Source organism: Cherax quadricarinatus, chromosome 45 (genome assembly GCF_038502225.1).
Source record: "Cherax quadricarinatus isolate ZL_2023a chromosome 45, ASM3850222v1, whole genome shotgun sequence".
Lineage (NCBI taxonomy): Eukaryota > Metazoa > Arthropoda > Malacostraca > Decapoda > Parastacidae > Cherax > Cherax quadricarinatus.
Window position 1 is genome coordinate 13,938,049 of NC_091336.1, and position 25,748 is coordinate 13,963,796.

The 25,748-nt window shown below is 39.8% G+C and overlaps 1 protein-coding gene across 4 annotated transcripts in view; it reads right to left on the reverse strand.

The window, feature by feature from the left end:
• Positions 1-25,748, reverse strand: part of ZnT49B (Zinc transporter 49B) — a 145,887-nt gene that overhangs the window by 66,626 nt on the left and 53,513 nt on the right. For all 4 annotated transcript variants that reach the window (XM_070094312.1, XM_070094313.1, XM_070094311.1 and 1 more), the window contains exon 5: positions 17,713-17,795. In XM_070094312.1, coding sequence (XP_069950413.1) covers positions 17,713-17,795 — 83 coding nt within the window. The remainder of the gene's footprint in view (positions 1-17,712; positions 17,796-25,748) is intronic.

Consider the following 25,748-nt stretch of genomic DNA (forward strand, 5'->3'; position numbering starts at 1 on the left):
ATTGCTATTTTAGGATTTAAAGTATTCTTGAATGTCTGTGAATAGGTTATGGGTAGTTTTAATGGCCCATTTGTAGTCAATAAAACACAGTTAACCCATATACCAGATTAACCCTTTGACTGTTTCAGGGCCCTCTCTGAAACTGTCATTCTATGTCGCCAAATATTCGAAAAAAAAAAAAATTATTTTTTCTTATGAAAATGTTAGGAATATTTTTACTAGTGTTTTAAGCCTAAAAAAAATTTTTTGCCATCAGTACTTACCGAGATATAGAGCCGCAAAGTTTGCAGAAATTGACGTGCGTACGGCAACAGCGGCGACTGCCGCCCACCCGGTATTCTTTTATTTACTCTAATTCAAAGGTTTCTTGCATTTTTCAATATTTTTCTTTTCCAGGTAACTTATGTGGCCTGTGAGACCAATGTAAGGTGCATTGTTCAAATATACACTCATTATTTACAACACAATAACAGAACAAACTTTATCACTATTAGTTTGTGTATACACTTTGTTTACACAAACAAACAATACAAAACAATGTTTATTACTATTGTTCCATAATATATATACATATGTACAGTCACTAACCACGTTCCTAGAACTGCTGCAGCTTGTGGAACTCTTTGAAACATGGGTATATGCAGAGGGGCACTTCACACTCCTCACACATAAAACGAGTGTCTCTGCGTGTTTGTGGGCGTTTTGTGGTATGCATACATACATAACACCTCTTCTGAGCATTTTTCTTGGCAGTAGTAGGAGGCAGTTGTATGGGGTAGTGATCACCAGGCCTCATACGAGATGACGTCTGTGGGCGCTGGTCTATTGCAGGAGTTGCTCCTTTGTACTTTGCAATTATTTGTCTGATTACTGACAGGCAAAATTCACCATATTTTGGTGTTTTGTTGGTCTTCAACTTGTATATGTTATAAGCATTTAGCATAGAGATATCAACAAGATGGAAAAAAAGTTTGATATACCACTTATAACTCTTGCGTACACAGTCTGCAAACCCAATCTGCATGTCACATTTGTCCACTAAGCGCATATTGAGGTTGTAGTCCATGACAGCTGCAGGCTTTAGAATGGGTTCATTGGTCTCTCTGTTGTCCCTGCCACTGGGTACCATTTCGTTTGTGTGAACTGATGTCAACAATGTGACATCACGTTTGTCATGCCACCGAAATGCCATGATGTCATTGGCAGCAAAGGCTTGCACCTCACCTCTGCGAGTGCCAGCGTCGAACCTTGGCATATGTTTGCGATTACCACGCACTGTGCCACACACGTCTGTCAAGTTCACTCGCAAGAAATCACTGAGTAAGGGGCTTGTGTACCAGTTATCAGTAAATAACATATGCCCCTTACCAAGATATGGTTCCATCATTGTTCGAACCACATCACCAGAGATACCCAATAACTTCATGGTATCTCTCAAAGTATTACTGCCAGTGTACACAATAATATCTAAAACAAGACCACTTCTGCAATCACACAGTACAAATAGCTTTATACCAAAGCGTTTCCTCTTGCTTGGTATATATTGCTTGAATGAGAGTCTTCCTTTGAATAAAATCAAGGACTCATCAATAACAAGCTTCCTGAAGGGATAAAAATACATGCAGCACTTTTGTTTCAGGTACATAAACACATTTCTTATCTTATATAACCTGTCGCTTCTGTCAGGCCTGGTTTTGTCTGAAAAGTGTAACATACGCAACAGTATCAGGAAACGATTGACACCTATAATGTCACTAAAACCTGGAGTTGAAATCAGGCGATCTGTTGTCCAGTATGTGGTGACAGTGTGCTTATACACATGTGGCATAAGCATTATTGTGGCAAAAAACAGGTACATCTCTGCCACAGTTGTCTCCTTCCACTTGTGTAGCCGTGATTTTGGTGAGAGAATTGTATTTGCCATGGTGTAATCACAGTATGTATTTGTTTCCCTGACAATGATGTCCATCAGGGGTTCATCGAAAAATAACTCAAAGCAGTCCAGTTCACTGGCATTGTTCCCAAGTGGACAAGATGGCTTTATTCCACTTTGTGTTTCATCAAAGTCATGGGGACTGGGAACAAACTCGTCACAGTCCTGCCAATCCCAGATGCGGTCTGCTGGTGGGGTCTGGATATTGTACCGTGGTTGTGGCTGTGCAGGTTGTGGTGGTGCAGGTTGTGGCAGTGTGGGGTAGGGTGAGGCTGGTTGTTCTGCTGAGTCAGCCGCGTGGCTAGTAGCGTGGCTCGGTGATGGTGCCACATGGGCCGTGCCACCCTCACTATCACCACCACTGCCTCCTCCCTCACTGTCACCATTCATACCCATCGTTACAATATCATCATCTTCACTATCAGGTCGTGGTGTTGGGCCACGGGATGTGCTCCCAGAGTTTCTCCTTCCCCTTGGAACAACATATGAAACACTACCAGACCGCATGCTACGTCGTACATACTGGCGCTTCACTGGGGAATATTCACTCTCACTGTCACTAGAACTGCTTTCAATGACCTTGAAATCACTATCACTATCACTATCACTATCACTGCTATCATCAGGGTGTTGTACACGACCAAATAGTTTCCTCTTTCGTCCTGGTACAGGCGAACGTGAACGTGAACAAGCCGGCACAGCACCAGAGGTCGAAGGTTGTGGGTCATCTGGGTTTTCGTCACTATTTACGTTATCCTGGGCACTTTTTTCGGTAACACTCACTTGAAAACCCTTGAATTCACTGTCACTGACACTTTCATCGCTGTTAGAGCTATCACTTGGGAACAAAAGACCTCCAATCCGCCGAGGAGTGAGGAACTTCTTACCGAGAGGCATGGTGAAAATGGACTGACAACATGGCGTTCCCACAATGCACCGCTAGGTCCCAGATTTTTTTCACAGGGTGCACACCGACCACTGAGACCCATTCTCTCCCGTGTAGGCCTATCAGGCCTTTGGCGCTCGATTTGAAGCCGCTAGAATTTGTGCGTATAAATACGTCAGAAACATTGGCTCGTAAGACGTATTTATACGTCGGAAACAGTCAAAGGGTTAATGTGAATATTGGCAGAAGGGAGAAAGATTAACACAGGTAAGACACTAAATTTGCAATAATTAATAAAATAAGGTTGAATATGCTTCAAAAATTAGTTTTTGCAAGAGACAAACCAAAAGCAATGTTGAAGCTAAGAAAACTAACAAAAGATGCTATTGTGCTAAGACTTTTTTACAGAGTAACTGTACCAGTCAGACAGAGATGTAGTAAAGACACAATGTAACAGATGACAAAGTTTATAAAATATTGTATATTATGGATAGATTTATCTCTGTGATGAATGGTTTTGAAAACCGACAAGTTGAAGATTGAGACACTTATGCAACATATGGGAATCTTTATTTAGGAAACGTTTCGCCACACAGTGGTTTCATCAGTCCAATACAAAGCAGAAAGGTGTAAGGAGAGGAGGAGTTTGAGGTAATCAGTCCCTCAGCCTACAAGATCGATGGACTGAACACATTGACTCCAGGCTGAGGGTTTGATTACCTCAAACTCCTCCTCTCCTTACACCTTTCTGCTTTGTATTGGACTGGTGAAACCACTGTGTGGCAAAATGTTTCCTAAATAAAGATTCCCATATGTTGCATAAGTGTCTCAATCTTCAGATTTATCTCTATCACCAAGTGTGTAACACAGCAAAGTTTTCCAAGAATAATTTTACTGATAACTTTGGTACTGTACTACACTAGAATATACATGTACTATATAGCACATACAATTATATACTAAAACTATACCAAATCTGATGTCTATGTTAATACCACTGCTTTATAATCATAAAGCTGTATACATAACATTCTTAAAACATTTAAACAGAACTAAAAGATCAACTTTATACTATACTGCATGTGTATACAAAAATACAAGAGAAAGAGAGCTTAACCAATGTGCAAGAATAAATTACTACCTCTGCTCTTAAAGGTCCTTATCATTTTCCTTAGAATATAAAGCTTCTTCACAGCTCTTTTCACATGAAACATATCCACTGAGGCAAACAAGAAAAGCAGAAAATAGTAAAATTATCAGCAGTGCCAAAACTGCAGTTGAAAGTTTTAAGAACAAATGATTACAAGAAAAAGCAAAAACCACAATCTCCACAACTTGCAAGGTAATACAGTATTTAAAAAAAAAAAAAATGCATGTCATTTTAAGCAAGGACAAAATGGGTTTTTGAAGAACTAAAGACTTCTATTTATACGTTTGGATATTTGTGTGTTTCCACAGATCTTTGACTTTCATTTTTTAATTAAAAACTCCCAAAATACTTATTATAAACTTTGGGATTAATTCAGACATTCTAATCTGGGCCATTCATCTAGTTCTCCATCTCACATTCTCTCTCTCTGACCCAACCAGTTATTTGGATTCCATATTATATTAATTTTCAACTTATTATGGCAAATACAGTATAGTGGAACCCCGAATATCAGCCGCTGCATTTATTGGCCAGCAGAGGTTGGTTTAACAGACTTAAGAAGCGTAGTGGCATACACAGCGTTGTAAGGCATGGTGAGGCTGCAAATTCAGACAAGCATGCAGCTGAAAAATTTGTGCAGGAATTCAAGGGGTACGTAGAGACTGAAATATTCCACCCCCAACAAGTGTACAATTGTGACAAAACAGGCCTCTTTTGGAAGAAAATGCCCAAGAGGACCTACATCATGCAGGAAGAAAAGACGCTGCCAGGACACAAGCCTATGAAGGATAGGCTAACTTTTTTGTTTTGTGCTAATGCTAGTGGGGATTTCAAAGTGAAGGCTTTACTGGTGTATCACTCTGAAAATCCCAGAATGTTCAAGAAAAAAATGTTATCAAGAGTAGATTATGTGTGATGTGGAGGGCTAACAATAAGGCACGGGTCACAAAGCAAATTTTTAGTGACTGGTCCATGAAGTGTTTGGCCTGAGTGTGAAAAAATACCTCCAAGAAAATTAATTGCCACTCAAGTGCCACCTGGTAATGGACAATGCTCCTGCTCATCCTCCAAACTTGGTAGACCAACTGTCTAGGGATTTCAGTTTTATAACAGCGAAGTTCTTGCCTCCTAACATTACTCCTCTCATCCAGCCCATGGACCAGCAGGTCACTTCTTACTTCAAAAAACTCTACATAAAAGCAGAGTTTCAAAGGTGCTTTGAAGTGACCTCAGACACTAAATTGAACCTAGGAGAGTTCTGGAGAAATCACTTCAATATCTATAACTGCATAAGTTTTATAGGTAAGGCTTGGCAGGGAGTGACTTCCAGGACTTTGAACTCTTCTTGGAGAAAACTGTGGCCAGAATGTGTCCTCGAAAAGGATTTTGAAGGGTTTGAGGCTAACCCTGACAACCCTAAGCCTGTTGTGGAAGAGATAGTGGAAGACCACAGGTAAGAGCTAACCACTGAAGAGCTGCAACACCTTCAACTGGAACAGCAACAGACTACAGCTGAAGAACTTGCTTCAGAGAAGGAGGAAGAGAGAGGGAAGGAGGTGCCTTCTTCAGAGATTAAGGAGATTTGTGCAATGTGGAGTAGGGTACAAGCTTATGCTGAGAAATATCACCCTGACCAAGCTGAAACAAGCCTTATCTGTAACATGTTCAGTGACAAGACCTTGACCCACTTCAGGCAAATCTTAAAGAGGTGCCAGAAACAGACCTCTCTGGACAGTTTTTTGTGCGACAGGAGTCCAGTGACTCTCAAGCTGGTCCTAGTGCCATTAAAAGACAAAGAAGGGAAGTAACCCCAGAGAGAGAATACCTGAAGTCATTATGGAGGGGAATTCCCCTTCCAAACAATAGCCTCTCCTCCTCCCTCTCCCCTCCCTGTCTTCCATATGCCAACAAGAGTCTTCAATACAGGTATGTAATAATTATTTAAATATTCATTTATATGTAACTGTCATTGTTTTGTGTATGTAAAACTATAGTTAAACTTTACAAACTATTTTTTTATTTTTTTTTTTTGGTGTCTGGAAGATATTAATTGTATTTACATTAATTCTTATTGGAAATATTGCTTCGAATTTAGGCCTTTTCAAATTTAGGCCGACCTTCTGGAATGGATTACAGCCGACATTCGGGGTTCCACTGTATGTCTACTCATTGATGTTGTGCACATCAGTGAGTAATATGCCAGAGAATAATGAGCAAGAAAGAAAACATGCAACACTCCATCACAGCTATAACTCTAAAAAGCCAAAATCAGTATTTTGATTAGACGTCACTTCTGAATATACAGAACTGTATTATGCATTGTAATTATAGAATTCTTATGCCCTCTTCTACCTTGGATGCACAAATGCTCTAAAATATATGTAAATAATGGTGAAGAAGCATGGCTGGGTGAATAACATCCTACTCACCAACAAACCAAATCCCAAGAAATTGCATGTCTCTACTCACAACAATCTATCTTGGTTACATATGCTTACTAGATCCTCAAACCCCTACCTCTCAAAACCTCATTCACAGATTAAGTCCAACTCTTCTTGGAAAGCTCCATATGCTGTGGCTACCTATCATCCACCTCAGATATATATACCCACTTGGGTAACCTAGCTAGGTTCAACCTTCTTAAATAACCAAACCATGTTATAATATCTTCAGTGGTAAGAAGGTTCACATCGATGGGTTTGGGAGTGAGTGTGAGGTGGCTGGGGTGGTTGAGGGGAATGAGGCTACCAGCAGTGAGGTGCAGTCTGTCACTCGCTGCGAGGAGGCTGAAGGGGAGGGGACATAAAGGCTACCAGCAGTGAGGTGCAATCCAGCACCTGCTACAAGTGGCGAGTGGTTCCCAGTAAGGAGAGGAGCATCACAATAAGAGAAGTTAAGAAAGAAGATTTGAAGGTGGGAAATTGCTTCTCTGTTCTTCAGGATGAGTGTACTTCAGTGGTCATTGAAGGTAAAGGTACTACTTTCCCTGCAAATAGAGGTAAGCGAATTCTTGTGGTTGGTGACTCACAGGTAAGATATATGGACCATGCTTTCTGTAAGAGGAATAAGAGAGTGTATGCTTTCCTGGAGCTGGTGTTGGTGACATAGTCAGCAGGTTGAATAATATCATGTCCGGTAATGGGAACAAGCCCATTATCTGCCTTAGTGCTGGTGGAAATGATATTGGGAAGGGTAGGAGAGAAGAGTTGTTAGATAAGTACAGGTCAGCTATAGATTTAATTAAGTCTAGTGGAGGGGATCCCAATCATATGTAGCATCTTGCCTATAAGGGGAGTGGGCACTGAATGGTTGTCTAGGGCAATTGGTGTAAATTGCTGGCTAGACAGATACTGCAAGGAACTTGCAATCCCATTCATTGACAACTGGGACAACTTTTATGGCAAACATGATATGTATGCAAGGGATTGGGTACATCTCTCTGGGGCAGAGGTGGTAGCACTTGTGAACTCAATTGAGAGGGCCATTGCTGACATGTCTAGGATTTTAAACTGATAGAAGATAGAGGTATGGGTGTGTGTGGGAAACAGTCTGGTTGCAACACTAAGGTTGAAAACAGTAAAAATACTGTATAAGACATTCATTATAAAGTTATAAATAAATACAATGGATCAGGCCAGCAAACAAAGGGAGACAGCAGAGGGCAGCAAGGGACTAGCTCCCTTAAGGTTTACTATACTAATAGGAGGAGTGTAAGAAATAAGATAGATAAGCTAAGATTAATTGCAAGTGCAGGAAACATAGACAGTATTGCTATAACAGCAACCTGGCTCAATCTGAAAGATAGAGAGATGCCTTCTGAATGTCACATACAAGGCTATAAATTATTCCACACTGATAGGATCAACAGGAAGGGTGGTGGAGTAGCGATGTATGTCAGAGACAATTTAATTGTTGTGTTAGACAAGATATAAAATTAGAAGCGTCAGCCGCTGAATGTGTTTGGTTACAGCTTCTCGAAGGCTGTGAAAAACTAATCTTGGGTGTGATTTACAGGCCCCCAAATCTTGATAAGGAGTGCAGTAAACTTCTATGGGACGAAATTCATAAGGCATCTACATACGGAAATTTGTACTAATGGGAGTTTTCAACTTTAGACAAACTGACTGGAGCAATTTGACAGGAAATTTAGAGTTAAGTGACTTTCTTGATACGATTCAGTATTGTTTTTTAAAAGAGTCTGTGACAGAACCAACTAGAGGAAATAAACTGCTTGACTTGGTTCTTGCCAGCATGGAATCACTAATTAATAATCTTGAGGTTAATGATGAGCTTGGGGAAAGTGATCACAAATCATTCAGTTTTAATATATCATGGAATTACCCTAATAATGGCAATCAAGTCTCTGTCCCTGACTTCTATTTGGCTGATTTCATAGGAGTGAAAAATTACCTGGGTGGGCTGAACTGAAATGACCTGACTATGGGTCAGGTAGGTGGTGATGGTTGCCGATATGAGGTTTTCCAGAGCATAGTTGTAGCTGTTCAGACAATTTATATTCCAAATATGAAAAACAGATCAAACAAAAATGATCCTAAATGGATGAACAATAGACTAAAACATCTCATTGGTCAAAAGAGAGGCATATATAGGCAAATCAAAACAGGAGAGGGGCAGTTAAGAAATCAATATATTCAGTTAAAAGGGAAATAAAAAAGGGAATGGCAAAGAGAGATTATAAGGTTAAAGTTGCAAGAGAATCGAAGACTAACCCAAAAGAATTCTTTCAGGGATACAGAAGTAAGATTAGGGACAAGATAGGCCCACTCAAAAGTCACTTGGGTCAGCTCGCTGACGGTGATAAGGAAATGCGTAGAATTTTTAACACTTACTTCCTCTCAGTCTTTACACAGGAAAATACTAGCAATATTCCAGAAATAATAAATTGTGTAGAACAGGATGATAATAAACTATGCACGATTAGGGCCACAAGTGGCATGGTCCTTAGACAAACAGATAAATTAAACCCTAACAAATCCCCAGGCCCTGATGAACTGTATGCAAGGGTTCTAAAGGAATGTAAAGAGGAGATTAGCAAATCTTTGGCTATCTTTTCAACATATCACTACAAACTGGCATGGTGCCAGATAAGTGGAAAACGGAAATGTGATACCTATTTTCAAAACAGGTGACAAGTCCTTAGCTTCGAACTATAGACCAATAAGCCTAACCTCCATAGTGGGGAAATTTATGGAATCAAAAATTGCCAAGGCAATTCGTAGCCATCCAGAAAAGCATAAATTAATCAACAAATCTAGCATGGTTTTACAAAAGGGCGTTCCTGCCTTATGAATTTATTAACTTTTTTCACTAAGGTATTTGAGGAGGTAGATCATGGAAATGAATATGACATTGTGTATATGGACTTCAGTAAGGCTTTCGATAGAGTCCCACATCATAGACTATTGAGGAAAATTAAGGCACACGGAATAGAAATTTTTTCCTGGATAGAGGCATGGTTGACAAACAGGCAGCAGAGAGTTTGCATAAATGGGGAGAAATCAGAGTGGGGAAGAGTCACAAGCGATGTTTCACAGGGGTCAGCGTTGGGCCCCTTGTTGTTCACAGTCTACATAAATGACATAAATGACTGAATAAACAGCAACATTAGCAAGCTTGCCGATGACACCAAAATAGGTCATCGAATTAATTCTGATGAGGACATTAGAGCACTCCAGGGAGATTTGAATAGACTGGTGCAGTGGTCGGAGGAGTGGCAGATGCAGTTTAATATAGAAAAATGCAAAGTTCTAAACATTGGACAGGTAAATAACCATGCCACATATAAACTAAATAATGTAGATATTAATATTACGGATTGCGAAAAGGATTTGGGAGTTTTAGTTAGCAGTAATCTAAAACCAAGACAACGTGCATAAGTGTTTGCAATAAAGCGAACAGAATCCTTGGCTTCATATCAAGAAGCATAAATAATAGGAGTCCTCAGGTTGTTCTTCAACTCTATATATCCTTGGTTAGGCCTCATTTAGATTATGCTGCACAGTTTTGGCCACCGTAATACAGAATGGATATAAATGCTCTGGAAAATGTACAAAGGAGGATGACAAAGTTGATCTTGTGTACCAGAAATCTTTCCTATGAGGATAGACTGAGGGCCCTGAATCTGCACTCTCTAGAAAGGTGTAGAGTTAGGGGGGGGGGGGGATTCTGAATGTAAGTGTGGGGGAGGTACGCGAGGCATTATGTAGAATGAAAGGGGGTAAAGCAGCTGGAACTGATGGGATCATGACAGAAATGTTAAAAGCAGGGGGGGATATAGTGTTGGAGTGGTTGGTACTTTTGTTCAATAAATGTATGAAAGAGGGGAAGGTACCTAGGGATTGGCAGAGAGCATGAATAGTCCCTTTATATAAAGGGAAAGGGGACAAAAGAGATTGTAAAAATTACAGAGGAATAACTTTACTGAGTATACCAGGAAAAGTGTACGGTAGGGTTATAATTGAAAGAATTAGAGGTAAGACAGAATGTAGGATTGCGGATGAGCAGGGAGGATTCAGAGTGGGTAGGGGATGTGTAGATCAAGTGTTTACATTGAAGCATATATGTGAACAGTATTTAGATAAAGGTAGGGAAGTTTTTATTGCATTTATGGATTTAGAAAAGGCATATGATAGAGTGGATAGAGGAGCAATGTGGCAGATGTTGCAAGTATATGGAATAGGTGGTAAGTTTAATTAACCCTCTGAGGGTTGACAGGCCCTCTCCGAGACTCGTTCTCAGGGTCGGCCAAATTTAAAAAAAAAAAAAAAATCTTATGAAAAGATAGAGAATCTTTTCCCGATCATAATGACACCAAAATTATGAAATTTGATGGAAAACTTACGGAATTATGATCTCGCGAAGTTAGAGGTCTCGGCGATGTTTACGCATCGGTGATTTTGCCCACTTTGAGCCCCATTTTCGGCCAATTCCACTGCACTAGTTGACAAAAAACATGAATATTTCGCTAGAGTTCCATTTTTTCTATCGAATGAGTGCAAGAAACCACCCATTTACCAATTTCAACTATCCAATACAGTGGTCAGAATTTAGCAATTTTGCCAATTTCACACAAATTTCAAAAGATGCCAATTTCCGAATAGGGTCCAGAATAAACAAGAAAGACATTCCTGGCACTAAAATTACATTTCCTTTGTTCATTAGTCACGTCTCAAGGCCCCTCTTACCTTCTTTTGCTTTCCACTTTGAATTTTTATTCTCACAAAAAACAGAAGATTTACTGTTATGCAGACTACTGCATTAGTGTAAAAAATGGTATAAATAATATTGGTGCACTTGCAAAAGAATATTAGACTCACCAGTTGACGTGTATTGGATGCTTGGCATGATTTGTTTACTTTTGAACTTTGGTAAAAATCGAACATTTTTGCTACTTTGAGCTCAATTTCAAGGTACTTTTCATTGTAAAACCAGTCAAAATCATCTCAATTTCTGTAATATGTCTTCCATTCTATAAAATGAGACCAAGAAAACTAGAATACAACAATAAATACCATACGAAAATACAGTGCAAAATCGCTGTTTTATTCCAAAAAAATGGTCAAAGTTTTTTTTTCTCATTATGTACTGTGTGCAGCAGGATTTTTTTTATACTGTGCACACTGACCACATAGACCGATTCTTTCATATGTAGGCCTACCAGCTTTCTCCCACTAGATTTGAGGGTGCTAGAATTTAGGCATACTAGTACATCAAAAACCCTGGGTCGTAAGCCGTACTAGTACGGCCGAAACCCTCAAAGGGTTAAATGCTGTAAAGAGTTTTTATGAGGATAGTGAGGCTCAGGTTAGGGTGTGTAGAAGAGAGGGAGAATACTTCCCGGTAAAAGTAGGTCTTAGACAGGGATGTGTAATGTCACCATGGTTGTTTAATATATTTATAGATGGGGTTGTAAAGGAAGTAAATGCTAGGGTGTTCGGGAGAGGGGTGGGATTAAATTTTGGGGAATCAAATTCAAAATGGGAATTGACACAGTTACTTTTTGCTGATGATACTGTGCTTATGGGAGATTCTAAAGAAAAATTGCAAAGGCTAGTGGATGAGTTTGGGAATGTGTGTAAAGGTAGAAAGTTGAAAGTGAACACAGAAAAGAGTAAGGTGATGAAGGTATCAAATGATTTAGATAAAGAAAAATTGGATATCAAATTGGGGAGGAGGAGTATGGAAGAAGTGAATGTTTTCAGATACAGTGGACCCTTGCATACTGTTGGCATCACATAACGTTAAATCCGCATACCGATACATTTTATCACTAAGATTTTGCCTTGCATACCGCTAAAAAACCCGCTCAACGCTATTCGTCCAAGAAGCGTCAAATGTGCAGCATGAGCCAGCCTCACATGTTCCGCCGGTGGCATTGTTTACCAGCCAGCCTCCGCGGTAACATCCAAGCATACAATCGGAACATTTCGTATTATTACAGTGTTTTTGGTGATTTTATCTGCAAAATAAGTGACCATGGGCCCCAAGAAAGCTTCTAGTGCCAACCCTACAGGAATAAGGGTGAGAATTACTATAGAGATGAAGAAAGAGATCATTGCTAAGTATGAAAGTGGAGTGCGTGTCTCCGAGCTGGCCAGGTTGTATAGTAAACCCCAATCAACAATCGCTACTATTGTGTCCAACAAAACGGCAATCAAGGAAGCTGTTCTTGCCAAAGGTTCAACTGTGTTTTCAAAACAGAGATCGCAAGTGATAGAAGATGTTGAGAGACTCTTATTGGTGTGGATAAATGAAAAACAGATAGCATCTCTCAAGTGATCATAAGTGAAAAGGCTAGGAAGTTGCATGAGGATTTAATTAAAAAAATGCCTGCAACTAGTGATGATGTGAGTGAATTTAAGGCCAGCAAAGGTTGGTTTGAGAGATTTAAGAAGCGTAGTGGCATACATAGTGTGATAAGGCATGGTGAGGCTGCCAGTTCGGACCACAAAGCAGCTGAAAAATATGTGCAGGAATTCAAGGATTACATAAACAGTGAAGGACTGGAACCTGAACAAGTGTTTAATTGCGATGAAACAGGCCTGTTTTGGAAGAAAATGCCAAGCAGGACCTACATTACTCAGGAGGAAAAGGCACTCCCAGGACATAAGCCTATGAAAGACAGGCTTACTCTTCTCATGTGTTCCAATGCTTGTGGTGATTGCAAAGTGAAGCCTTTATTAGTGTATAAATCTCTCAAACTCCCAGAGCAATCAGGCAAAAGAATATCCTCAAGGCTAATTTGTGTGTGCTGTGGAGGGCAAACAGTAAGGCATGGGCCACTAGGGACTTTTTCTATGACTGGTTACACCAAGCATTTGCTCTCAATGTGAAAAATTACCAAACTGAAAAGAAATTAGACCTTAAGTGCCTCCTGGTGTTAGACAATGCTCCTGGTCATCCTACAGACGTGGCAGAGCGACTTTTTGGGGACATGAGCTTCATTAAGGTGAAGTTTTTGCCTCCTAATACCACTCCTCTCCTGCAGCCCATGGACCAGCAGGTTATTGCAAACTTCAAAAAACTGTACACAAAAGCTCTGTTTGAAAGGTGCTTTGTAGTGACCTCAGAAACTCAATTGACTCTAAGAGAGTTTTGGAGAGAGCACTTTAATATCCTCAATTGTGTAAACCTTATAGGTAAGGCTTTGGAGGGAGTGACTAAGAGGACCTTGAACTCTGCTTGGAAGAAACTGTGGCCAGAATGTGTAGACAAAAGGGATTTTGAAGGGTTTGAGGCTAACCCTGGGAATCCTATGCCAGTTGAGGAATCCATTGTGGCATTGGGAAAGTCCTTGGGGTTGGAGGTTAGTGGGGATGATGTGGAAGAGTTGGTGGAGGAGGACAATGAAGAACTAACCACTGATGAGCTGCTAGATCATCTTCATCAGCATGAGGCCAGACCTGAGGAAACTGCTTCGGAGGAGGGGAGAGAGGAATTGAAGAAGTTGCCTACTTCAAAGATTAAGGAAATGTGTGCAGTGTGGTTTAAAGTGCAAACGTTTTTTGATGACAATCACCCTAACACAGCTATTGCAAGCCGTGCTGGTGACTATTACACTGACAATGTTGTGAACCACTTTAGGAAAGTCATAAAGGAACGGGAGGTACAGGCCTCTATGGACAGATATGTTAAATAACAAAAAGGCACAATACCGTGACTGGAACGATACACAAATAACCCGCACATAAAAGACAGAAGCTTACGACGACGTTTCGGTCCGACTTGGACCATTGACAAAGTCACACTGTGACTTTGTCAATGGTCCAAGTCGGACCGAAACGTCGTCGTAAGCTTCTGTCTTTTATGTGCGGGTTATTTGTGTATGGACAGATATGTTGTGCGACAGAAGTCCAGTGACCCTGAAACTGGTCCTAGTGGCATTAAAAGAAGAAGGGAAGTAACCCTGGAAAAGGACTTGACACCTCAAGTCTTAATGGAAGGGGATTCCCCTTCTAAACACTAAGACTCTCTCCTCCTCCCATCCCATCAATCATCACCAGATCTTCAATAAAAGTAAGTGTCATGTAACTGTGCATGTCTTTTTCAGTTTGTGTGTATTAAAATTAATATTTCATGTGGTAAAAAAATTTTTTTTCATACTTTGGGGTGTCTTGCACGGATTAATTTGATTTCCATTATTTCTTATGGGGAAAATTCATTCGCATAACGATAATTTCGCATAACAATGAGCTCTCAGGAACTGATTAATATCGTTATGCGGGGGTCCACTGTACTTGGGAGTTGACGTGTCGGCGGATGGATTTATGAAGGATGAGGTTAATCATAGAATTGATGAGGGAAAAAAGGCGAGTGGTGCGTTGAGGTATATGTGGAGTCAAAAAACGTTATCTATGGAGGCAAAGAAGGGAATGTATGAAAGTATAGTAGTACCAACACTCTTATATGGGTGTGAAGCTTGGGTGGTAAATGCAGCAGCGAGGAGACGGTTGGAGGCAGTGGAGATGTCCTGTTTAAGGGTAATGTGTGGTGTAAATATTATGCAGAAAATTCGAAGTGTGGAAATTAGGAAAAGGTGTGGAGTTAATAAAAGTATTAGTCAGAGGGCAGAAGAGGGGTTGTTGAGGTGGTTTGGTCATTTAGAGAGAATGGATCAAAGTAGAATGACATGGAAAGCATATAAATCTATAGGGGAAGGAAGGCGGGGTAGGGGTCGTCCTCAAAAGGGTTGGAGAGAGGGGGTAAAGGAGGTTTTGTGGGCGAGGGGCTTGGATTTCCAGAAAGCATGCGTTAGTGGGTTAGATAGGAGTGAATGAAGACGAATGGTACTTGGGACCTGACGATCTGTTGGAGTGTGAGCAGGGTAATATTTAGTGAAGGGATTCAGGGAAACCGGTTATTTTCATACAGTCGGACTTGAGTCCTGGAAATGGGAAGTACAATGCCTGCACTTTAAAGGAGGGGTTTGGGATATTGGCAAACCCCTAAACTGTTGTATTCTGAGCACCTCTGCAAAAACAGTGATAATGTGTGAGTGTGGTGAAAGTGTTGAATGATGAAAGTATTTTCTTTTTGGGGATTTTCTTTCTTTTTTGGGTCACCCTGCCTCGGTGGGAGACGGCCGACTTGTTGAAAAAAAAAATAAATAAATAAATGGAAGACAGGAATAAATAAAGGGGATGTAAATAACATGCTAAAAATATCTAGCCTAGACAGGACTCACAGCAATGACTAAGCTGGAAAAATTCTGACTCAGGAAGGATATAGGAAAGCACTGGTTTGGTAATAGAGTTGTAGATGAATGTAACAAGTTCCTGAGTAGTTATAGAAGCCTGAGTAGTTAGAGGCCTACCAGCATTCTCTCTAGTGAGAGAAAGCTGGTAGGCCTACATATGAAAGAATGGGTATATGTGGTCAGTGTGCACAGTATAAAAAAAATCCTGCAGCACACAGTGCGTAATGAGAAAAAAAAAACTTTGACCGTGTTTTTGGATTAAAACAGCGACTTTGCACTGTATTTTCATATGGTATTTATTGTTGTATTCTAGTTTTCCTGGTCTCATTTTATAGAATGGAAGACATATTACAGAAATTGAGATGATTTTTGACTGGTTTTACAATGATTAGTACCCTGAAATTGAGCTCAAAGTAGCAGAAATGTTCGATTTTTACCGAAGTTCAAAAGTAAACAAATCATGCTAAGCGTCCAATAACGTCAACTGGCGAGTCTAATATTCTTTCACAAGTGCGCCGATATTATTTATACCATTTCTACACTAATGCAGTAGTCTGCATAACAGTAAATCTTCTATTTTTTTGTGAGAATAAAAATTCAAAGTGAAAAGCAAAAGAAATGTAAGAGGGGGCCTGGGGACGTGACTAATGAACAGAAGAAATGTTATTTCAGTGCCAGGAATATCTTTCTTGTTTATTCTGGACCCTATTTGGAAATTGGCATCTTTTGAAATTTGTGTGAAATTGGCAAAATTGCTAAATTCTGACCACTTTATTGGATAGTTGAAATCGGTAAATTGGTGGTTTCTTGTGCTCATTCGATAGATAAAATGGAGTTCTAGCAAAATAATTATGATTTTTGTCGAGTAGTACACTGGAATTGGCCGAAAATAGGGCTCAAAGTGGGCAAAATCGCTGATGCGTAAACACCATCGAGACCGCTAACTTCACGAGAGCATAATTCCGTAAGTTTTCCATCAAATTTCATAGTTTTGGTGTCATTATGATCGGGAAAAGATTCCTTATCTTTTCATAAGAAAACATAATTTTTTTTTTTTAAATTTGGGCAACCCTGAGAACAAGTCTGGGAGAGGGCCTGGAGACCCTAAAAGGGTTAAAGATAGGTTAGATAAATGCATGAGTGGGTGCGGGTGGGTGTGAGTTGGACCTGACTAGCTTGTGCTACTAGGTCAGATGCCATGCTCCTTCCTTAAGTGAATGTGACCTGACCTGACTAGGTTGGGGCACTGGCTTAAGCCGGTAGGAGACTTGGACCTGCTTCGCATGGGCCAGTAGGCCTGCTGCAGTGTTCCTTCTTTCTTATGTTCTCTCTATTCTCTGCATAAAATTCATAACACACAATCAACATATCTCCACTACCAACAGTATCCTCCATACCACTACATCTGAAGACTGTCTCTCACACTCATACAAATATGTTGGCACCACAATAATGTTTTTTAATACATTCCTCTATTCTACCTACATTAAATTTTTGTTTGTTTTTGTTTTTAGATTTCTCACTAATGAACAGTCTTTCCCTCATCTATGCCATGGCTCACATGGTTTTCAGACTCATTTGCCAATATAATCTCTGGTAATATATCCAATGGCAAGAGAGTAACTAAATGATTATTATTATAATCAAAAAGAAGCGCTAAGCCACAAGGACTATACAGCGAGTAACTAAATGAATGATGGTGAAACTTTCCTTCTTTGGGTCACCCTGCCTGGCAGTAGACAGATGTTGAGAATTTTTTATTATTATTTTTAGTGTACATCCACCTCAGTATTTCTTCCCTCCAACCTGGTGTACAATCTTTCAGTGCCTAGACTTCATCTTACTTATCACTTTGCCTTTTTAGGGGGCTTTTATACCTTTTTTTTTTTTATACCTTTCCAGATTCATCGAACTTCTGTAGCTGCTTTTTTTTCTAAATGAGTGCATGATAATTTAAAGAAGGTATGACACAATTACAATGAAGTAAAATAAATAACATAATTAACCAAATATACTGCTATACTTACTTTGCTGATACTGTTTCACTTCTCTTTCTCTCTTCATTCTCTCCTCCTCCAGGGCCTCCATACTTCCCCATACTTGAAAGGCTCTTTAATGAAAACATAAATTTTCTTACTAAATATTTATTATTACTGTATTATTATGTGACACACACTAAGTAACTTAGGTATTAATAATCTCTCGATGAAGTACAGTATTGTAAATGATTGACACAACACAGTCACAAAGTAAACATGTACAGTAGAACCTCAAATTTCGAATGTATCGCTTATCGAGCTCTTCGAAAATCGACCGCTTTTTTCAAACCAACTTTGTCCCTATTATCAAACTCGCCCCTATTTTCAAACCGCCGGGTGTTGGACCTGTCCGCCAGCCTGCTCTGTCTGCGTCCCCGTGCAGGTGCCGTGAGCCAGTCTGGCTTTGTTGATGCTTGAGTGAACACTAACCTGCGGTCTCATTCAAACATTTTACGATTAATTCATTGTGTTTAGTGCTTGTGGGACTGTGAAATAAGCTAACATGGGCCCAAAGAAACTTGCTAGTGGTACCCCTGTGGTAAAGAAAGTGAGAAACACCATAGATGTGAAGAAAGAAATAATACAGAAGTATGTTGTAAGTTGTTGCTGGTGTGGATCAAGGATAAAGAGATGGCAGGTGATATTGTTCCAGAGACAATTATTTGTGAAAAGGCAAGGAAGTTGCATGCCAATTCAAAGATTAAGGAGATTTGCTCCAAGTGGAATGATGTCCAAATGTTTGTGCAGAAGTACCACCCTGAGCAAGCTGAAACAAGCCATCTTTGCAACAAGTTCAGTGATAGAACCATGTCCCATTTTAGGGAAATCTTAAAGAGGTGCCAGAAACAGAAGACTGTGGACAGTTATTTTGTGAGACAGGGGTCCAGTGAGTCTCAAGCTGGTCCTAGTGGCATTAAAAGACAGAGAAGGGAAGTAACCACAGAGAGGGCTTTGATACCTAAAGTCCTTATGGAGGGGGATTACCCTTCTAAACACTAACCCCAACTCCCTCTCTCCTCTCTATCAATAAAGGTAATAAAAATGTTGTTTTATATGTTTATTTAAATTTATTAATAATTGTACACTATATCTGTTGTGTGTATGTAAAAGTATAATGTAATACTGCATTGAAAATTGGGTTGGGCAAATGTTTTGTTAGTGGGATAAATTGTAAAGGACCTGCCTAGCATGGGCCAACAGGCCTGCTGCAGTGTTCCTCCTTTCTTATGTTCTTGTAAAATGTATATTTTTTGTGAATATTTTTGGGTTTCTGGAACGGATTAATTGTATTTCTATTATTTCTTATGGGAAATATTCCTTGACCTTTCAAACTTTTCGAATTTAAAACTAGCTCCTGGAAAGGATTAAGTTTGAAATTTGAGGTTCCACTGTACAGTGGAACCTTGACTTACGAGTTCAATCCATTCCAGGAGCTAGCTCATAACTCAATTTGCTCGTACATCAAAATAATTTTCCTCATTTAACCCTTTCAGGGTTGGTGCTGTACTACTACGGCTAGCGCGCCAGGGTTGGTGCCGTACTGGTACGCGTAAATTCTAGTGGCTTCAAATTAAGCGGGAAACAGCTAGTAGGCCTAGATGTGAGAGAATGGGTCTGAGTGGTCAGTGTGCGCAGTAGGAAAAAATTCTGGGACCCAGTGATGCATTGTGGGAACGTCATTTTAGTACACCTTGCTCACCATGCCTCGTGGTAAGAAACTCCTCACTCCTCGGCGAACTGGGACACTTTTTTTCCCCAGTGATAGTTCTAATACAGATGGAAGTGCCAGTGAAGATGAGTTTCAAGGTTTTGATAAGGTTGTGACTGAAAGTAATGACCATAATACCGGTAATAGTGAGGAAAACCCAGACGACCCTCAACCTTCCACTTCTGGTGTTGGGCAGTCTTGTTCACGTTCAGTTGCACCAGAACGAAAGAGGAAACTCTTATTTTCCCATATCCAGGACTCGGATGTGAGCAATGGTGATAATAGTGATAGTGAATATGAACTATAAGCTCTTGAAAACAGTTCCAGTAGCAATAGTGAAGTGGAATATTCTCCAGTGAAGTGTCAGTATATACGACGGTATATACGCTCTGGTAGTGTGCCATATGCTATTCCAAGGAGAAGGAATACATCTTGGAGTACATTCCCTGGCTGTACAGCAGGAACAGATAGTGAAAATGAAGATGATAGTGTTACAATTGGGATGGAAAAGGTGCATGCATCTGGTGGTGGTAGTGGTGGTGCCAGCTGTGAGGCACCAGCAGTGGGCCATGCTGCCACCCACGCTGCTGCATCAGCTGATCTACAACAAAGGGCACCATCCCCCACCCAACCACCCACCACACCAGCCTCCACAACCACAACCTCCAAACCACAACCTCCACAACCACCTGTCAATATCCAGTACCCATCAGCAGACCGCACCTGGGATTGGCAGGAAGCTGCCAATTTTGTTCCAAATCCCCATCAGTTTGATGAAAGCCAAAGTGGAATACGGCCATCTTGTACACTTGGGAACAATGCCACTGAACTGGAATGTTTCGAGTTATTCTTTGACCAACCGCTGATGGAAATTATTGTCAGGGGAAAGCAACAGGTACTTTGAGTACACCATGGCAAACACAATACTTTCACCAATCTCACGCCTACACCAGTGGAAGGAGACAAATGTAGCTGAGATGTATCTTTTATTTGCCACAATAATGCTTATGCCACATGTGTATAAGCACAGTGTGAAATCATACTGGCCGACAGACTACCTGATTGCAACCCCAGGTTTCAGTGATATAATAGGAGTGAATCAATTTGTGCTACTATTCCGTATGATTACAAGCATTGATCCAGATACCAACCTCTTATTTAATGACTTAAATGAATCAAACAGTTACTGTAATTACTACACTGCAGAACAATCAAAGGCACTTCTCAGTGCCAACAACAACATAACTATCTTTAACTACAATATCAGATCTTTAAGCAAGCATTACGATGACCTCATAGCATTACTAAATTCCTTACATGCCAATATGTCCATCATTACACTAACTGAAACCTGGCTAAAGCCTGATACTACAGATGTCTATACCATTCCTGGTTACACAGCCATACACAACTGTAGGCCAGACCAACAAGGGGGTGGCACAGCCATATACTACTCAGACCAACTAGAATGTATCACTAATACTTGCACAAGAGATGAACATGGGGAATATATAATAGCCAAATTCAAATCCAAATACCTACAAAAACCTCTCACATTGATAAACATAACTGATGCACGCATGAACAAAGATCACTTACTACTCTCAGGTGACTTCAATATAAATCTCCTGCAAGACCAGGACCCACACGTTACTGAATTCACAAACACAATGAGTAACTGTATGTTGCTACCAACAGTAACAAAACCTACAAGAGTTACAGAGACTAGTGTTTCCCTACTTGACCACATCTGGACCAACACCATATCCCCTTTAAAATCAGGCATAATTACAGATAATACCACAGACCACTACCCTACTTTCCTCATAACAACTCTTGGTAAATTACCCCAAGACACTACTAAAGTCACCTTCAGACTTCACAATGAGGCAGCCATTAATAACTTCACAACAGCATTAGCAAACATTGATTGGCACACTGAGCTAGAAATCAATACAGATATTGACGAATGTATTAATAATTTTCTAAAAAAGACTCAATACCTCTATAACAAGCACTGCCCTAAAAAAACTAAGCAGATGACAGCTAAGAGACTGAACAGTCCCTGGCTAACACCCAGCATTCTCAAATCCATAAATACAAAACACCAATATGAAAAACAGTACAGAATGGGTCACATAACCAGAGACCAAACAAAACGTTACTCGTCAATCCTAACCAGCCTGATAAGAAGGGCAAAAAAATTGTATTATGAGAACAGATTATCCAACTTACGAGGTGATATAAAAAAGACCTGGAAAACCCTATCAGAAATTCTGGGAACAAAAAAGATATCACGAAATAGCGAAATAAAATTAGCAAAATCAGATGAACCCCAACTCCCACCAACAGAAACAGCAAACAGACTCAATGATTTCTTCTCCACTATAGGACAAAACCTTGCCAATAAAATCCCAAGCTCAGATACCCCACCAAATGACTACCTCACCGGCAACTACCCGAACACACTGTTCCTAGCTCCGACTAACCCATACGAAGTCTCCCTTATTATCAACGCACTAAAAAACAAGGCAGGAGATTTAAATACCTTACCACCCTTTATATACAAAAAAGTGTCACAAGTGCTATCACCAATCATTGCAACACTCTTTAACAAATCCATTGAATCCTCCACCTTCCCTACAGTACTCAAAATAGCAAGGGTCACCCCGATCCACAAAGGAGGAGACCAAACAGAGTTGAATAACTATAGGCCAATATCCAACTTACACCCTCTCTCAAAAATCTTCGAAAAATTAATTCATAAACGAATCTACTCCTACCTTATCTCCCAAAACATACTCAACCCCTGCCAATTTGGATTCAGGCCTAATAAAAATACTAATGATGCTATTATACACATGCTAGAACATATATACACTGCAATAGAGAAAAAAGAAGTCCCACTGGGGATCTTCATTGACTTACGTAAAGCTTTTGATACAGTTGACCATGACTTGCTCCACGTAAAATTATCACACTATGGTATAAGAGGGCACTCCCTCAACTACCTCAAGTCATACCTCAGCAACAGAAGCCAATATGTGTACGCAAATGGGGCAAACTCTTCTGCACAACCAATTACAGTTGGTGTCCCACAGGGAAGTGTCCTTGGCCCTCTTCTCTTTCTCCTATACATAAATGACCTACCAAATGCTTCTCAATTACTCAAACCCACACTATTTGCTGATGACACAACATACGTCTTCTCCCACCCGAGCCCAGTCACGCTAGCCAATACTGTAAATACCGAATTACAGAAAATATCTACCTGGATGAGTACTAACAAACTTACACTAAACATTGACAAAACCTACTTCATTCAGTTTGGTAACAGAGCTACAGATGTCCCTCTTAACATAATGATAAACGGATCACCTATCACAAAGCTAACAGAGGGAAAATTCTTAGGAATCCACCTTGATAATAGACTCAAATTTCATACACATATACAACAAATTTCTAAGAAAATTTCCAAGACTGTAGGCATACTATCGAAGATACGGTACTATGCTCCACAGTCAGCCCTCCTGGCCCTATATCACTCTCTTATTTACCCCTATCTCACCTATGGAATTTGTGCATGGGGCTCAACAACAAGTAACCATCTCAGACCACTAATTACCCAACAAAAGGCTGCAGTTAGAATGATAACAAATTCTCACTACAGGCAGCACACTCCACCAATATTCAATACACTCAACCTACTCACCATACAAAACATCCATACTTATTACTGCACCTATTACATACATAGAACACTCAACTCTGATATTAACCCTCCCCTCAAACATCTCCTTGCCAACCTCAACAGAACACATGACCATAACACAAGGCACAGATCACTCTTTGATATTCCTCGTGTCCATCTCACGCTATGCAAAAACTCAATGCACATAAAAGGCCCTAAAATCTGGAATTCATTACCTGTTAATATAAAAGAAACACTACCTGTTTATAAATTCAAGTCTCTTCTCAAAGATCACTTACTCACCCAAAACCAAATAAATACTGAATAACTGAACCTTATAAATTGTATATCTTAAATGTTTCTCACAATTATATCACATAAATGTTAAACCTAAAACCCAATCTAACTTTATTATTTTTTAAATTCACTACCTAACAGAATACTCCATTCTACTGAATTTACAACAATGCATGCAACCATATGACCTGTCTTTGTAATACTCACTTGTGCTTTATAGTAATCAGTTTACATTAATGTTTTTCACTGATTTCATCATTGCTTAGTTAATCTTAAGTTAATTTTAAGCCAGCCCGTAATGCTATGCATAGTATAAGTGGCTTTGGCATGCTGCTCTTATCTGTATTTTTTTTTGTACCTCTGTAAGTGTGCTCAAATTATAAATAAATAAATAAAATAAATAAAATAAATAAATAAATGCTTCACTTCTCAGACAAAACCAGGCCTGACAGAAACAACAGGTTATATAAGCTTAGGAATGCGTTTGTATATCTGAAAGAGAAATTCAATATGTATTTTTATCCCTTCAGGAAGCTTGTTATTGATGAGTCTTTGATTCTGTTCAAAGGAAGACTCTCATTCAAGCAGTACATACCAAGCAAGAGGAAATGCTTTAGTATAAAGTTGTTTGTGCTTTGTGATTGCTACATTGGTCTTCTATTGGATATAATTGTGTACACTGGAAGTAATACACTGTGTGATACCAGGAAGTTACTGGGTATCTCTGGTGATGTGGTTAGAACAATGATGGAACCATATCTTGGTAAGGGACATATATTATGTACTGATAACTGGTACGCAAGCCTTTTACTCAGTGATTTCTTGCGAGTGAACGTGATGTGTGTGGCACAGTGCATGCAAATAGTAAACATATGCCCAGGTTTGATGCTGGCACTCGTAGAGGTGAGGTGCAGGCGTTCGCTGCCAATGACATCATGGCATTTTGGTGGCATGACAGATGAGATGTCACACTGTTGTCATCAGTTCACCCTAACGAAATGGCAGACACTGGCAGGCAGCATAGAGAGAGCAATGAACCCATTCTAAAACCTGCAGCTGTGATTGTCTACATCCTCAATATGCATTCAGTGGACAAATGTGATATGCAGATTGGGTTTGCTGATTGTGTTCACAAGAGTTATAAGTGGTACATAAAACTCTTTTTCCATATTCTGGACATTTCCATGCCCAGTGCTTATAATATGTAGAAGATGAGGACCAGAAACAAACCACCATATGGCGAATTTTGTTTGTCTTTCATCAGACAAATAATAATCAAGTACCAAGGAGCAACACCTGCAACAGAAAACTGCCCACGAAATTATCAACAACTACCTTCTCGTCTGAAGCATGGTGATCACTTCCTAACAAACTGCCTGCTACTGCTTTCAAGAGAAAGGCTCAGAAGAGGTGTTACGTGTGTGCACATACAAAAAACGCCCACAACAACGAAGAGACACTCGTTTTATGTGTGAGGAGTATAAAACACCATTGTGCATGACACCATGTTTCAAAGACTTCCACAGGCTGCAGAACTTCTAGATTGTGATTGTATATGTGTATATAAAACAGAAAAATAGTAATAAACAACATTTTATATTATTCATTTGTGTAAACAAGTTTTGAAAACAATATAGTGACAACAGTGTTTGTGCAGTTATTGTGTAGTAAAGAAAGAGAAAAAACTTACAAAATAGTGCTCATATTGGTCTCACAGACCATAAAAGTTACTTGGAGGAAAAAAAAAAGATTACCGGGTGACCAGCAGTCGGGCAGTCGGTATTGTTGCCCAATGCCGGTCATTTTCTGTCAACTTCACGCCTCCATATCTCGGTAAGTATTGATGGCAAAAACTTCTTGTTTAGCCTATAATCTTTTCATAAGAATTTTTTTTTTTTCCGACCCTGAGAACAGGTTTGGGAGAGGGCCTGCCGACCCTGAAAGGGTTAAATTAACCCTTTGACTGTTTTGGTCGTATATATACGTCTTATGAGCCACCGTTTTTGACGTATATATACATATGTATACTCATAAATTCTAGCGGCTTCAAATCAAGCAGGAGAAAGCTGGTAGGCCCACATGTGAGAGAATAGGTCTGTGTGGTCAGTGTGCACCATATAAAAAAAATCCTGCAGAAAGCAGTGCATAATAAAATGCCGACTTTATGATCTATTTTCGTATAGTATTTATGTTTGTATTCTCGTTTTCTTGGTCTCATTTGATAGAATGGAAAGCATATTATAGAAATAGAGGTGATTTTGATTCGTTTTACTATGAAAAGAACCTGGAAATGGAGCTCAAAGTAGGGGAAATGTTTAATTTTTGCTG